The 14,970-nt window shown below is 48.2% G+C and overlaps 8 protein-coding genes across 8 annotated transcripts; 5 read left to right on the forward strand and 3 right to left on the reverse strand.

Annotated features, from left to right (window-relative positions):
* Nucleotides 1–43: 43 nt before the first annotated feature.
* Nucleotides 44–727, forward strand: FMAN_09414 (uncharacterized protein; the record flags this gene model as incomplete). The annotated part of the gene is made up of 1 exon (XM_041830256.1): nt 44–727. The coding sequence occupies one exon, from the start codon at nt 44–46 to the stop codon at nt 725–727; it is 684 nt and encodes a 227-aa protein (XP_041680937.1).
* Nucleotides 728–1,110: 383 nt separating this feature from the next.
* FMAN_09415 (uncharacterized protein) lies at nt 1,111–2,439 on the forward strand (the record flags this gene model as incomplete). Its single annotated transcript, XM_041830257.1, has 3 exons — nt 1,111–1,236; nt 1,288–2,046; nt 2,095–2,439. The coding sequence occupies 3 exons, from the start codon at nt 1,111–1,113 to the stop codon at nt 2,437–2,439; spliced, it is 1,230 nt and encodes a 409-aa protein (XP_041680938.1).
* A 248-nt stretch (nt 2,440–2,687) lies between these two features.
* FMAN_09416 (uncharacterized protein) lies at nt 2,688–3,781 on the forward strand (the record flags this gene model as incomplete). The annotated part of the gene is made up of 2 exons (XM_041830258.1): nt 2,688–3,108; nt 3,162–3,781. 2 exons carry the CDS (start codon nt 2,688–2,690, stop codon nt 3,779–3,781), a joined length of 1,041 nt encoding a protein of 346 aa, XP_041680939.1.
* A 544-nt stretch (nt 3,782–4,325) lies between these two features.
* Nucleotides 4,326–5,771, forward strand: FMAN_09417 (uncharacterized protein; the record flags this gene model as incomplete). Its single annotated transcript, XM_041830259.1, has 2 exons — nt 4,326–5,097; nt 5,155–5,771. The coding sequence occupies 2 exons, from the start codon at nt 4,326–4,328 to the stop codon at nt 5,769–5,771; spliced, it is 1,389 nt and encodes a 462-aa protein (XP_041680940.1).
* Nucleotides 5,772–6,025: 254 nt separating this feature from the next.
* On the reverse strand, nt 6,026–6,460 carry FMAN_09418 (uncharacterized protein; the record flags this gene model as incomplete). Its single annotated transcript, XM_041830260.1, has 1 exon — nt 6,026–6,460. The coding sequence occupies one exon, from the start codon at nt 6,458–6,460 to the stop codon at nt 6,026–6,028; it is 435 nt and encodes a 144-aa protein (XP_041680941.1).
* A 1,239-nt stretch (nt 6,461–7,699) lies between these two features.
* Nucleotides 7,700–9,067, reverse strand: FMAN_09419 (uncharacterized protein; the record flags this gene model as incomplete). Its single annotated transcript, XM_041830261.1, has 3 exons — nt 7,700–8,712; nt 8,767–8,900; nt 8,955–9,067. 3 exons carry the CDS (start codon nt 9,065–9,067, stop codon nt 7,700–7,702), a joined length of 1,260 nt encoding a protein of 419 aa, XP_041680942.1.
* Nucleotides 9,068–10,461: 1,394 nt separating this feature from the next.
* FMAN_09420 (uncharacterized protein) lies at nt 10,462–12,142 on the reverse strand (the record flags this gene model as incomplete). Its single annotated transcript, XM_041830262.1, has 4 exons — nt 10,462–10,719; nt 10,771–10,876; nt 10,930–11,904; nt 11,961–12,142. 4 exons carry the CDS (start codon nt 12,140–12,142, stop codon nt 10,462–10,464), a joined length of 1,521 nt encoding a protein of 506 aa, XP_041680943.1.
* Nucleotides 12,143–12,847: 705 nt separating this feature from the next.
* Nucleotides 12,848–14,848, forward strand: FMAN_09421 (uncharacterized protein; the record flags this gene model as incomplete). Its single annotated transcript, XM_041830263.1, has 1 exon — nt 12,848–14,848. The coding sequence occupies one exon, from the start codon at nt 12,848–12,850 to the stop codon at nt 14,846–14,848; it is 2,001 nt and encodes a 666-aa protein (XP_041680944.1).
* Between the last annotated feature and the right edge of the window lie 122 nt (nt 14,849–14,970).

The following is a 14,970-nucleotide window of genomic DNA, read 5'->3' on the forward strand; positions in this document are numbered from 1 at the left end:
ACTACTTCTCATTCACTTCACAAGCTCATCTCATATCGTCGCCATGGGTCAAGAAGAAGTCGGTCTGGAGGTCCTCCCCCCTCCTCCGGGTTACTCACCCTCAAATCAAGATGTGGAATTTGTTATGCCGACATCTTTCACCATCCATAAACAAGGCGATTCCGAGGTAAAATTCAACATACGCGGCAACTCCGGCAGCACGCCACTTTCAATCGCATGCACATACAAAAACACAGAAGACGATTTCGAAGCAAGAGTGAATCTCCTCTCACGAAAAGCTGAAAACGCATCGCCCTTAGCGACAGTAAAATACTCCCGCCACAGCGCTGAGCTCGAATTCACCAACACATCTCCTCCCTCGAATATCACCATGTACTACCGTCTCCTGGGCGATAGAAACGCAACACACTCTTTCAACGTCAACACTCCGGAGCGAACAAGTTTTGAGTGGAGAAATCTTGGTGATGGCGAAGGATGGAAATTGTACATGGGCTCAAGGCCTGAAGTATTGGCGGTAGGTGCGCTGAATATGGGGTCTGATAAACCTACGCGATTTGAGTTTACGGATTTGGACATGGCGAAAGAATTGGATGAGCAGTGCAAATTGGTGATTGTTGCGTCGTGGTTGAGAATCTGGGACAAGGTTAGGATCCAGTTTAGACGGCCGCCTGATGAGGGCGAGACAGAGATGATATTATGTAGCTGCGGCCTCTGCGTGATTCTGTAGGGCCAGCATATTTTTTATTGATCTTTACTTCTTTGTGTGGGCTCCGCCCGGTAATAATTCCTTTGTCTATCTTTTATTGATGTACTAGCAATCGTTATACCAGGTACTCGAATGCATAATCAACAGTTCAATGGATATCGTTGATCCGGCCCGTTAAGATTGCCTGGCCAAGCGAGATGCCCTAGCAAAATGCAACCAATGAACAGACACGGAGGCTCATCCGTCTTGCATTCCACTCCCGAGCCTGATCGACAACCCAACAAACCCATTTCCCCATGACGCAACAATTCGCAAATCCCCCTTCAACATGAACGAATCCATCGATGGAACCCAGCCAAACACGTCGAGTCCGTGCATGAATTAAGTTACGAGTCGAATCTACCATGAACTACCCTCCACTTTTACCCCGCGCTCCAACCAACCCATCAAATGAAGCAGTCCCTACTCCCGCACCCAAAAGACGCGCTGTCGCTGTCGCTTGCGACTCATGCAGGGGCCGAAAAGTCAGGGTACGTCCCCCTTTCGCCCCCTTTTGTGAACAGGTGCTTACTTATAAATAGTGCACTGGCGAGTTTCCTACATGTGTTGCGTGTCAGCGCCGTGGGGGCGAGTGCCGCTATGCTGATATTGCTAACGACCGTGAAATGCACTCGAATCAGCTCAAAAGGAGGGTCAAAGAGTTGGAGGATGAAAATAGAGGCTTTAGAACTTTGTTCGAGAGTTTGAGGACTCCAGGCGGGAGGACGAACCAGGAGATATTGCAGAGCATACAGGCCGGTGATGATTTTGGTACCGTCGTTGGACACACTCGAGATCTGGACAACGGGAAGCGGAAACGATCCCCGTCGCCGAGTTCAACAGCTAGACAACGGCCATCTGAGTGGACGACTGTGCGGGGAATTTTACCCAGAACACCGATGGCTTCTCCTGCAGCAATCTATCCTATCGTGCTGCCTATTCCCGCCTCACCATCTCCGCCTCCCTTTCCCTCGCCCCCCATTGATACACCAAGCTCACCGAAAGATGCTATCCTTGGCCTATTGACGCTCTCCCAAGACGTGAAGCCGGATCTCGTCTTGCTCAATGAAGCCCGCCCCAAAGAACATTGCGATCTTCGCTTAAACGACCTTTCCGTCTCGTTCTGGACACGTGTACCGATCAGTAACCGATCCGCATCGACGCTCATCTCAGCTTTTCTCGAGACAGACAACTCGGCTGTTGGCTTCATTGACAAGGACTTGTTCGTCACAGATTTGGTACAGCACAACCCGACATTCTGCTCCGCCTTTCTCGTCAACTCAATACTGTACCTCGCTTGCGTAAGCAACCCTCTTGTCTCCTTGTTCCACTCACTAACGCCTCGCCAGTTTGCGCACACCGCATCCGACGGTAGAGCAGCTACACTCGCACACAGCTTTTTTAACGACGCAGAGCGACTGTATCGCGCGGAAAGGTTATCTGACAGTCTCACGACCCTAGCAGCCATCAACATATTCAGCTTAGGGTGCTTCTCTCATGGGAACGACAACTTGGGCCAGGATCTCCTCTTATCGGGACGTCAGATGGGGAAACGTATGAATCTATATGGTCTTGATCCTACAAGCTCAGAGGTGAGGGGGTTCCAGGAGTTATCATCTGATAGTCCAGCGTCGCAAGCCTCCTGGGGGACTTTTAATTGGTTGACGGACGTGAACTCAAACTTTACTGATTGATTTCAGCTCACCTTCCGATGGGAATGTAATCGCTCGATATGCTAGGTTCAGATCAAAAGCCTTGAGCACTTCGAGCTGGAAGTTTACCGTGGTTATTGATTACGTGTTTGAACATTTGACTTTCCCTCCCGAATCCCCACCCAGTGAAGGTTATAAAGCCAGCCACTCGCCCTGCAAAATTCGATTGGGTTCTTTTCTCTCCAGTTTTCCCTCTCATTCCAATTCTCTACCGTTCTCACATCAACAGCATGGCCTCCTCTCCAGAGACAACAGCTTTGTCGGTCTCCACACCACATCATACTCTTCCTTTCGACGTCGAGATCATAATAGTCAATGATTTAATAGAGCTCTACAAGAGCACCGACAAACGCCTGGCACCTTTGGCCACAGTCTCTGAAACCTGGCAACGCCTCGTGGAGAAGCACACTTTTCAGGACTTACGACTAAGTGAACGGGACCTTCTCGCCTTCGAGAGGTATACTCATTCAGAGCGGCTACAACTTGTCAAGTCCATCACCCTCAAAGTCATTAGAGTTGTCCCCTCGCGTAGATCCCGCGACTGGAATTCCCTACCAAGTTTCTTCCATCACGTAGTTTCCACAACTACAGCTATCGAGTCTATACACATAGAGAAATGTTGGAATGAGTTTGGCGTGTGTGGCGGTCGTGGTATGTGATTTCCTCCCCCTCTCCCGACTTTCTGTGATGCTGAGACTTGAAAGCTTTTCCGATCTGTTTCAAGTTGCCAACTTCGGTGAAACAACTTTCCTATTTCCACGGCGTTAGCAGGGACTATCAAATGAATATCGAGCCGACCAATTTGGAGCTACTGGGCCTCATTTCGCGAGCCGCGGATCATCTTGAGCATATAGCCGTGTCTTATGCATTCAGCGCGAACCACTTCTTTGATCACTGCAAAGAAATGGAGTTTAAACGGCTAAAGACACTGGCACTGACCTATCGTTTCAACGGAATTCCTAACATTGGGCTCTTGAAGAATGCTTCAGAAGCAGCCAAGAGAATGCCCGCGCTCGAGATGCTGGAAATATGGGAGTTCGGCCTGCCAGGACCGCCAGTTCATATCTTTAGGTACGAGAAGCTCGGCGAGACCAGGGGTCGTATTAGTTGGCAGAGCTGCGGGAACCATAGGCTCCCTGACTGCATATACAGCGCGTGGAAGAAGAAGTCAACTGGTGGGAAGGTTTACGTACTCGAGGTTGTGGAGGACCGATTTTCCCGCCACGATGTCATAACCTTCTCAGACCTTGTGCCACATTTGAGGCTAAAGGGGCAGATTCTGCGTGAATCTACTATGAAACAAGTTTTGGAACTCACAAAATAAACCAGATATCTTAAATATATGAATCGCAAACTGCCCACTTATATCAAATTGTACGCCATAAATCTCAAGAGCTTCGCCTCATTCTTTCTTCTTCTTTTTTTTTAGCATACAAGTAACCTACGGTTGAGGGCTTACGAGCTTTGATCACTACCTAGGACTTGGCTAGTATCACCTTGATTTCTAACTCATTTATCTTTTTGTGGTTATAAACTCTCAGCCACAGGCCCCAACAGCGAATAGCATATCTCTTCTCTATCAAGACACGTGCTGAGTCATCTGGGGGATTACTCGGAGGCTTTCTATAGGTGTCATGGATGTGTCGAACATCAGAGTTCTCCAATCAACTGCACAGGGCGTAAACCCACAAACTTAGTTTTCAGAGTATCCTACCAATATCGTGGAATTGGTTTCCTCCCCTCTCTCTTAAAAGCTTAATTTCAAGTATAAAATCACTCGATACCCCAGAGTAACAGATCTCTAGATCACTCATCACGTCTCAGGATAACCATCCCTTATGCCGATATTTACGCTGGCAGATGGCAACATGAGTTCTCCCACCACAGCCGTTATGTGCAGTACGGCACCTTACGCCAGGCTCCCTCTCGAGATTGAATTATATGTCGTCCAGGCGCTGATAGAGACTCATAAGAGATCGGAGAAGCCAGGGTTTTGCTTATCGACCTTTGCTAGCGTTTCCAAACCTTGGCAACCTCTCATAGAGAGGGAAACATTCAACCGTATAAAGATAGCGTCACACGAGCTAGACCTATTCAAAGACCGTGTCCGATCCTACCGAACACGACTTGTCAAACATATTCTTCTCGAAATCCCATATAACGTCTCCTCGAGTGGCGATGATGACCAGGTTCAGTTTTCGAAAGCAGTCCACGCTCTTTGGCGTATCCTCTCAACATGGAAGACACACCGTGTAACAGTGGAGCTGGGCATCTTCTCTACTGAAGCAAAGCAACTCATGGAAAAGTGTGATCGAAACGGCGCCCACGACTACCCTTTTAACTTTTGGAAGACCCTCAACCCACACTTCTTCCTTACCATTGACGTTTGGAGACATAAAGGTCAGCAATTCTTGGGCAGCGAGCCTCTTGGATTCGACCGAGCTTCCTTATCGCAACAAAGTGCTACGAGTTTGCCTCAGGTTGACGCCATCACTGAGCTAGTGATCCGTAGAGAATATCACCCAAATATCGCTCCGATGACTCTCCATGAGATCATCTCGTCGGCTCCCTGTATTGAATCTATTCATCTTGAGAGATGGCTATATGCCATTTGGGAACAAGACAGAGATTGGGATAGCGGTATGTATCTCTTCTTTCCTGCAATTTTCCAATGTCCACAATACCAACATCTCATAGCCTTCCAGCAGTCAGGGCTTTTAGTGCCGGAATCGACGAAACGGTTGGCCTATTTTGAAGAATACCTTCCTCCATATTATCACTGGGCTGGGGGAATGGTAATACCACGATTAAACAGAACAGTTCTGGAATCCGTCTTCCACGCCGCAGATCGCCTTGAGCATATTGCTGTCTCTTTTGCTTTCGATGCACAAATATTTTTCGATGAGCTCATACAACCGAAGTTTAAAGTACTGAAGACTCTCGCACTTACATCTTCTTTCAGCGATACTCTCAACGATACATCTGAGAGTCTCTTACTTAATGCTGCAGAGGGAGTAAAGAAGATACCTGCTCTCGGAATTCTGGAGATATGGAATCTCAATAAATATCGTCAAGCCGATGTTTTCCGGTACGAGAGACTGGATCGACGCAATGGCCAACTCACTTGGCAGAGCACCCAGGACCGCCGGATCTCGTCACGCGTACAAAAGGGCTGGAAAGATCTGTTGGGTAGATTTCCGAGTGTTTTGGATGTAAAATGCAGCAAATTTCCGATGGAGATGGAAAGTCTTCAGGATATTCTACCATATTTGAAGTTGAGAGAGCAAATTCTTCGTGACTTCACCGAGAGGTAGAATTAGGTCTTAGGGACTATGATCAGGGCCTTTGGTTAGAAGCTCGGGTCGGTACTGGATGGGGTCTTCATGTTTCTGTTTTCTTTGTTTTCACTGCGGAATAAAATCTTCACTGAGTTCCTCATATCCCGAACGCTGTAAATTATGTATTAATGACTATACTGACATTGAACATCCAAGACATTGCGACCAATAACATGAATCTTTACATCTAAACCATGCTGCTATGTACTAGTGCCAAAGATCTCCATCGCTTAGTTGGGAAGGTTGGCAGGGGTATAAGACTGATCAGGCTTAACAACCTTTCCGCTCTGGACCTGCTTGTCGGTATAAGCGGGCCAGACGATCTGTCGCTTGGAAGAAACAACAGAGAAAGTGGTGAATCCGTTTCCAGGGCCGAACTGGCCGCTCCAGCCAGAGGTGATGGTGAAGTCACCGCACTTGACTGGTCCTCCGTTGCGCTGAGACGCCTTGCTGCCCTTGACGACATACTTGCAGCCGGTGGCAGCACCCTTGTGGGTGTCGATCTTGAAGTTCCAGGTGCAGGAGCTGTCGTCCTTGGCGCAGCTTCGCTGCATGTTCTCAATGGTCCATTGGGGGCTGGCGGCCATCATGTTGACGGCGGGAGCTGGGGCAGCGGAGACGCTGGTGGCCAGAATGGCAGCGAGACAGGCGAGAGAGAACTGCATGATGATGGTTGAGGAAGGTTGTTTGGTGGTTCTGGAAGATGTTAGTGTCTGGGAAGCTAGACTGGCTTGAAGTCGCTTACTATTAAGGTAGTTGAGTGTTGGTAGCGATTGTGATTGAAGCGAGTGAAGAGTGATTGAGTTGAAGCTGATGAGGAAACAATTTACCAGCAGTGCATCACTGTCCTTATATACTTTTTTCTTCTCGCGGAATGTAACATTTCAATCATGAGACGATAATACGACCTTTCGCAGTATACGAGTTTGAGGCTCTGAAGCCCATGGCATGACAGATCAGCCATGAGGATCTCGAAGGGTCCTTTCAAGCCATAGTGCCGCTCCGCCCCAGGCTACGACCCTGAATTACCACGCTAAATCCCCAAGTTAAGCCTTCACGTGGTCAAAGGCGAGAATCTCGTACGGAGCTATAGCATGATCTACCTAGAAGTGGTTAGGGACATCTCGTATTTTCCGTTTGACAACCAGTTAGAACCGTCGCTATTTTTGGCCCAAGCCTAGTCCCCTTACAGGCAAACCACGGGGACCTTGAGTGATTGTTCGTATTGTTCACCGATCATTCCACGCCGTAGATTATTGGAAAGGCTTATCCCAATGCGTAGACAATGTGCTCAGAGTAGGTCTATTTCTGAGTACCACGTTCCAATTAATGACGCCGTGGCTGGGGAAGTAGATCGTCTCTTCGGCTCATCGGCATCAATCGTGCCAGGGGTCAAGGGTCTCGGGCTTACCCGCTCCCCCAGATTTAGCCTTTATTGCTACCCTGTGACGTTACAGCTGCTTGGGCTTCATGTTACGTTGGCTTCTGGATGAGGAAAATGCCGTACATATTTGCGTTGCGCTTTGCAGAGTCACAATTGCCGATGTTTTTTTTTTGTCTTGATTTACAGCTTCTTCGTAAATCCAACAGCTTATGAGCAACAGTAGCTGAACCCAGGGCGTGGAGTGTATGACGGGATCGTTCGATATGTGCTTTTTTGGGGGGCGTCATGCAGGGAGAAACGCAGGGATAAAAATTCTCGTTCATCGACAAATTTATCTAGTGAAATGAATGTCCACGCATTTATTCGGCGATTAAGCCTCACCATTTAGGGTTAAGCATATCACATTGCTGAGACATGTTTGGCGGAGCCGTTGCTCCGCTTGTGTCCAGAGTGGGTGCCGTGAGCATTCCAACGATGGCTCAGCTCACGCCCTGACAAGCCGCCTTCACCGCCAACAACTTCAACCCAACAAACCATCCGAGAAATCTTGCAGCCTAAACTTACTTCTTGGGCGTAAGGGTAGTCCAGACTTTTCATAAGCCATATCGATCATTCTCGCCTGCGCAATGCTATCTTCATGGTCAACCCAAAGTCCAGAGCCATTACTCCCACGAACACGATTGACGAACTGCTCCAGCAGATGACGATATGATGACCAAAATGGCTCACCCGGTTGATCAATCCCGGCATCTTTGAATGCATAGACTTTCTTGGACTGTTTGACTGTCCATTTCTTCAAGTCCTTCGCATTCCTGTCATCCCGAATGGTGTACTCGTCCACGATGTCAATGCGGTGCCAGAAGGATGATATGAGGAAGCTGCTTATACTCAGCTTCCTGACCTTCCATTTAGTCTGTTCTTTCGGGAGTGTCATATCCTCCAACTTCACCTTTCTATGACACACCGATATGTTGAATGTTGGGAAAGTGGTAATTGATGATCGCGTATTCATTGTAGCATTTCCAACTCGTCCACCCGGAAAACGAAAGCTTGCCTCAGAAAACTCATCGCAGAGGTCTCCAGGAGGAGGACCACTTCTGAATTTGCACGCAACACATTCCTCAGGCTCATCACCCATGATCTGACGCAGTGCATACATGGGGTATGTGCCAAGATGAAGCATGGTGCCGCCACCCAAGTTATACTCGAGCTGTGCACTTCCCTTGGGTATAATATACGACGGCAATGCTGCAAGACTATCGACAGTTTGTATGTCCTGACAGTCGACTAGGCTAAGAAAGTATTGCCAACTCGGCTGGAAGCGAAAGTGCATTGCTTCGAGAAGAACAGGTGCATGGGGCTGCCGTAGTAGTGGCGACCGGAATAGCTTCTCTGCCTCGGATGCATTGACCGTGGCTGGCTTTTCAAGTAGCACATGCTTTCCTTTGGCGATTGCTTTGATGGCCCATTCATAGTGTAAGGTAACGATAAGGGGGATGTAGACGGCATCGATGGAGGAGTCATCGAGGATTGCTATATAGAAAAAGTCAGCCAAGTAAACAACAATGGATAACTGGAAATTTGTACCTTGGTAACTGTCGAAAACGTGTGGGATATTATGCTTTTTGGCACATGCCTTGGCCTTTTCTTTCTGACGAGCCGCTACAGCATAGATTTCAACATCCGGATGAGATTTCGCTGGAGTTATCAAAGCGGTTGCACTTGTAAACCATCAGTATTAATGACTGTAATCTTGAAATGCCATAGCTAGTTACGCAATATTTGCTGCGCCAAGAATTCCGAGCTTTACAGGGTTGGCGTTCTTTGGTGGCTCTGGGGGAGAGTAAGCCTGCCAATTACGGCGGAGGAAGCCGACGACTGAGGACATGGTATTATTGAGTCAATCTGTGTGAACTGATGATTATGGCATTATATGGGCTTTTATATATACTCATATTTCCATGCTCGACAAAACATGTCTCTTACTTTGCGTAGTACATCTTACAGGACCTGACCTTTTTACCAATCTAAGCCTAGCTCCAAACTCCTGCTGGTGTCGTGAATCTGACATTTTTGCCTCTTTCGGTATAGCCTCAGATGATCAACGACTGTTCATGACAAACTCCTCAACATGCGAGTTTCCTCCTGTATTCTCCTTTCGCCTTTACAAATCTAACTTGTTAATTTCTGAGAAGACTGACGCGTACATCGGATCAGTCATGCCAACTTCAGCGGTAGAGACCGACTCGCCTGATAGCGCCACGCTATCCAAGATTGGACTCAGTGACGTATCAGATGAAGCGGCCAAGCAAAGAAAGAAAGTCCAGAATCGGCTCTACAAAAGAGCTTCCAGTACGTATCGGACTTGTATTCATTGACAAAAGTCTTGATCACTTCAGTCTTACTGTTTTATGTGCTCCAAACGTCATCAGAGGACTAAAAGCTCATCAAGCTGACCACGTATAACAGGGTTACGTAAAGTGGCAGGCAATAACTCGAAAACAAGAGACGCGCGATATAATTATCAAGTCAATCGCTGGAGGCTTGATGAGCTCGGTGTTACCAAAGCTCAGGGACCCCTAAGAGGGCAAGGCATGTCTATCGAAACCCCAGACATGACAGTGCAATTCAGAACAGAAGAAAGCAGTACTGTGACTATACTGAACCAAGAACTATGGTTCCCTCTCCCAGACGACCATCTATTATATCTTGTCAAGTGTAATGTGTTTCGCGGACTTTGGCGGAACAAATTCATGGTGGATAGCTTGACAGTGCCTTATTACGCGCCAGGTCCCTCAGTCGCCACAAGCTTCGCCTTTCCCAGATATTCCTCTTTGCTCCCTAAGACACCAGAATATCATGGCTCATTGGCACCAACTAAGAGTCAGATGAGACTCAATCACTTCTCATGGATCGATTGTATTCGTTGTCCGATAATGCGGGAGAATCTCATCAGCCATGAGTTCAATTTTAGCCATGTTGATTTTCTGAGAGATCTAGTTGGGACTTTGATCAACTTGGACCTGTTCAAGGCACCGTTTTTACCTGGTACTACCCATGATGGAAATGTTACGTGCGGTTTGGATACAGTGGCTGCAGGCTCAGGACTTATTCTATGGGGAGAACCTTATCTGATAGACAGTTGGGAGATTACACCAGACTTCTTGCTAAAGTGGGGGTGGACGATTATGAATTGTCAGGAATTGGTTAACTCGACGAATTATTGGAGGATGTCGAGAGGGGAAACACCACTCCTGCTACCATGAGCCCGATGTGCTCAAATCAAGATGTTGGCTTTAGCTCATCCTTCAACGTGCCGACAGGATCTTGTGTCTGATGGTCACCCCAACTGGCATCCCATCCATTCTCCTCGAGATAATTTTTCCAGATCTGATCCTCCTTTTCGAGATGCTTCTCACCGTCTTGGACAACGAACCATGCATTAAGTGCGCCCAGAACCGCGAAGGCTGAGCCAATCAAGAAGACAACCTGATTGCCCTTGACGGTATCAGTGTATGAGCTGAGGATGGCAGTGAAAACCTGATCAGATTAGCAACTGTAAGAAGCACAGAGACAACGGGCACGACTTACCTGAGTACCGATGGCAGCACCAGCTTTTGACCATGCAGAGATGAAACCGAGGGCATGTCCTCGAACAGAAGTTGGGAATGGCTCAGTCGCCACGATGACAACAGTGCTGCGATGATATTAGCTTGACAGGTCCTCCTTGGGGCTCATGTTTGCACTAACCTTCCAGGACCGACTTCGCCCAAGGTAAGGAAGATACCGTACAGAACCACGAATAGTGGAAAGACCTTCTGAATCTGCTCATTCGCGCCACCGAGCACAAATCCGAGAACAGCTTGAAGAGTGTAGCCCAAAGCCATAGTCTTTCTTCTTCCAATCTTATCAGACAGGTATCCGCCGATGAAAGGACCTGGGAGGTAGAAACTATTAATCAACGCTCCCCAGCCGAGGTTCTGGACAAGCGAGTTCGAAGCATTGACTCTTGAAATGATAACAGAGCTGAAGATACCAAAGGGAATCGAGATCCAATTGTACAGGAACCAGCTCAGAGCCGCGCCAATGATGCGCCTCCAGTACTTCTTGAAGATTAGGAAATACGGCGTCCTTTGTTTCCGAAGAGCTGAATTTCGGTACGCGGTCGATACCCTCATCCTCAACCGGAACCAAAAGATTGACAATGGCGGGACTGCACCCAGCGCAAGTGCAACTCTCCAAACAGTCTCGTATCGATCCGTTCTCTGATGCACACAGAGAAGCAAGAGCAATGGAACGAGCGCACCGAAAGTATATCCCAGTCCGGCAGAGAGATCGGCTACCATTGCAAACATGAACCCTCTCGATTTGCGAAATTGCCCATCTTCATCAGAAGCTTCCATTGCACCAGCTCCCGAAACGGGATATTCTCCTCCAGCACCGACACCAGCTATTCCACGGGCGATGACGAGCATCCACATCAGCCCGGTGGTGGTCAAACCGCTTGCGCCAGCGCTCAATGCAATGCCGAGGAGGAGAATGAGCGTTGTCATGACGGCGCCGGTTTTGCGACCCAGTTGGTCTACTACCACGCCAAAACCTATCATGCCGACAATCATGCCAATGAGAAAGGCGTTGGAGAGGCGGGATCGCATTGTTGATGTTAGGGCTTCGGGGTAGAGGGTTGCGAAGAGGAGCTCGAGGTTGCCAATCACCGCAGCATTGCTTGTTTCTTGTCAGAGATTGCATGGAGAAGAGCATCGTGGGGTGATTATGCTTACTAGCCATCTGATCCCAGGGCAAGACCCGAGAAGACCATGGTCAGATACACCGAGACCTTGCTGTACAGATCTGGCTTCCTGACATCTCCAATTTCGACATCTTGGATATCCTCTACCTTGGCCTTCTTTGTGTCGTCAAGCTCATGACCCGCCGTTGCGGGTGTAATCTCAAGAGCCGACATACTGTAGACAGAGCGAGTGTGCACTCTTTGGCATAGGATGATGATGAGAGAGAGATTTGTTACATACGATCAGAAGATCGACAAAGCTTAGATACCGTGGTCACCTTTAATCTAATACAAAACATTCAGCGATCTTATCTGAGACCTGGAAATAAGGAACCAAGCTAAATACCGTCTTATCCGACGGCAGCAATTCTATACGCCGGTTATACGTGTTGAGAGATACTGTCTTGCTATATAATAACTCATCGGCGAACTCTGCCCGGGTATTAAAAGTGCAACCGAAGGGCCTGTAACTGACGATAAAGCGATGCTCAGAAGGGTAATTGTATCCTTGCTTCAGTGATAAGCATCACTATCAGTCCGTATGGAGACGTGATCTGCATGAATGGGGGCGGGGTTCGTTTGAAGAGCGGGGAATAACATGATAATCGGTCGCGATGTAACCCGGAACTCGGCCGCTCGGCGTAGCAAATGGTTTTTGTGAGATTGAGATATTTAGGTGGTTGGCCGACGGTGATTAGATTGCCTTCCCAGAGGAGTAAGCTGCTCTGTCAATTGAGGCGGACTTTTCTCAGCTAGCTTACTCTTGAAATCGTTTCTATATCCATTTTCAAGAAAATCGAGCAAGGCAGAACAAAGTGAGGCAATAGCTTCATCCTTGAAGTTGTACCAGTACTCAAGCTTGTTTCACAAGCAGCAACAATGCAGCTTCCAGCAATTGACATCATCTATCATGAGCCCATCACCTTGAGTGATGGGACCGTCTTGTCAGCCATGATATGGCTACCCAAAAACGCCAAATCACAACCTGTCCCAGCGATCCTCGAATACTTACCATATCGAAAGCGAGACATGACTGCCGTGCGTGATGCAATGAATCATCCATACGTTGCAGCCCATGGCTATGCTTGTGTCCGCGTTGACATGCGAGGAACTGGTGATTCTCAAGGTATTCTAAGAGGCGAATACCTACCGCAAGAGCAAGATGATGCTTTAGAGATTCTGAAGTGGATCGCTGCGCAAGACTGGTGTACGGGGTCAATAGGCATGATTGGCATCTCTTGGGGCGGCTTCAATGGATTGCAAGTTGCGGCTCGTCGACCTCCTGAGCTCAAGGCTGTTATTTCTATCTGTTCAACTGATATGCGCTATGACGACGACATTCATTACATGGGCGGTTGTATCTTGACCGAAAATCTCACCTGGGCTGCTTCTATGTTTTCAATCAACTCGTCGCCTCCCGATCCTGCAATAGTTGGTGATCAGTGGCGGGATCTCTGGCTAAAGCGACTTGAATCAGGCGGACTTTTCGCTGAAGAGTGGCACCAGCATCAGAGACGTGACGATTTCTGGAAACATGCGTCCATCGGAGAAGATTACAGCTCCATCCAATGTCCTGTTTATCTCGTAGGCGGATGGATGGACCCTTATACCAACACCATCTTCAGAATGTTGGAGAACCTGAAAGTTCCGAGGAAAGGTCTTGTTGGTCCTTGGGGGCACAAATACCCTAACTTCGGATATCCTGGGCCTCAAATTGGGTTTCTGCAAGAGTCTATTCGGTGGTGGGATAAGTGGTTGAAAGGAAGCGAGACGGGGATTATGCATGAGCCTATGCTTCGATGCTATCTTCAAGATCCGACCCTTCCTGCACCGTATATGGAGCATCGTCCTGGGCGCTGGGTTGCTGAGGATGATTGGTCCGATTCCAAGTCTTCCTTGCTGCGTTTGAGTCTCTCGCCTGGCCAGTTGACAATCGGCAATCCAAGCAGTGATGAAAAGCTTGAGATCTGCTCTCCTCAAACAGTGGGAATTGCAGGTGGCAGATGGTTAGTCTTCGGCGTCGAAGGTGAAGGGCCTGGTGATCAGCGTCTTGAAGCTGGAGGAAGTCTCGTATTTGATTCACCAGTTTTATCCGAGCCTATGAACTTTCTCGGAGCCCCCGTCTTGAAGGTGCGCGTTGCGAGTGATAAAGCAAATGCTCTGGTAGCAGCGACCCTATCGGAGGTACTACCCAGTGGCGCAGTAACCAAGGTCTCTCATGGCGTTCTTAACTTGACGCATCGGCATGGTCATGAAGATGTGCAACCTCTAGAGCATGGGAAGTTCTATGACATTACGCTCAAGTTGAATCACTTTGGGCAGCGCATCGGCGTTGGAAGTCGACTCCGCCTTGCCTTGTCCTCGACATACTTCCCCTTGGTCTGGCCATCACCCGAAGTCACAACCCTCACCATCAACTGTGCCCACAGTACTATAGATCTCCCCAAGCGGGGCGATAACCCTCAAGACTCGTATCTCAAACCTTTCAAACCAGCAGTCAACCGATCCCTCTCACAAACTGAGCTTCGACCAGTTAAGCACAGAAACTACGTCACCAACGATTGGGACTCTGGCGAAACAGCTCTTTGCGTTGACTGGGACGATGGTATGTGGGAAGTCAACGAAACAGGTTGGAAGTATGGATGGTGGACAGGCTTGAAGTCGAGTGTGAAGCCAGACGATCCATTGTCCGCGGAGGTTGAGCAGCGATTTGAGAGGGACTTTGAGAGGGATGATATTGTTATCAAGACGAAAGGTTGGACGAAGATGAAGATGACGAAGACTGATATGATCATTACAGCTCGTCTTGATGCATACGAGAATGGGAAGGCTGTCTTTGGAAAAGACTTTTCTTACACGATTGCTAGGGATAATGTCTAACATTTAGATCTTCTAAGATTAAAAACTTCGCTTTCCAAGATATTAGTACTTACCACCGTCGACTTTGTGACTGCAAGCGTTCCCGAGCTTGTCATTAGGCAGATCACGTGTCGCTAGGCAGC

Source organism: Fusarium mangiferae (genome assembly GCF_900044065.1).
Source record: "Fusarium mangiferae strain MRC7560 genome assembly, contig: FMAN_scaffold004, whole genome shotgun sequence".
Lineage (NCBI taxonomy): Eukaryota > Fungi > Ascomycota > Sordariomycetes > Hypocreales > Nectriaceae > Fusarium > Fusarium mangiferae.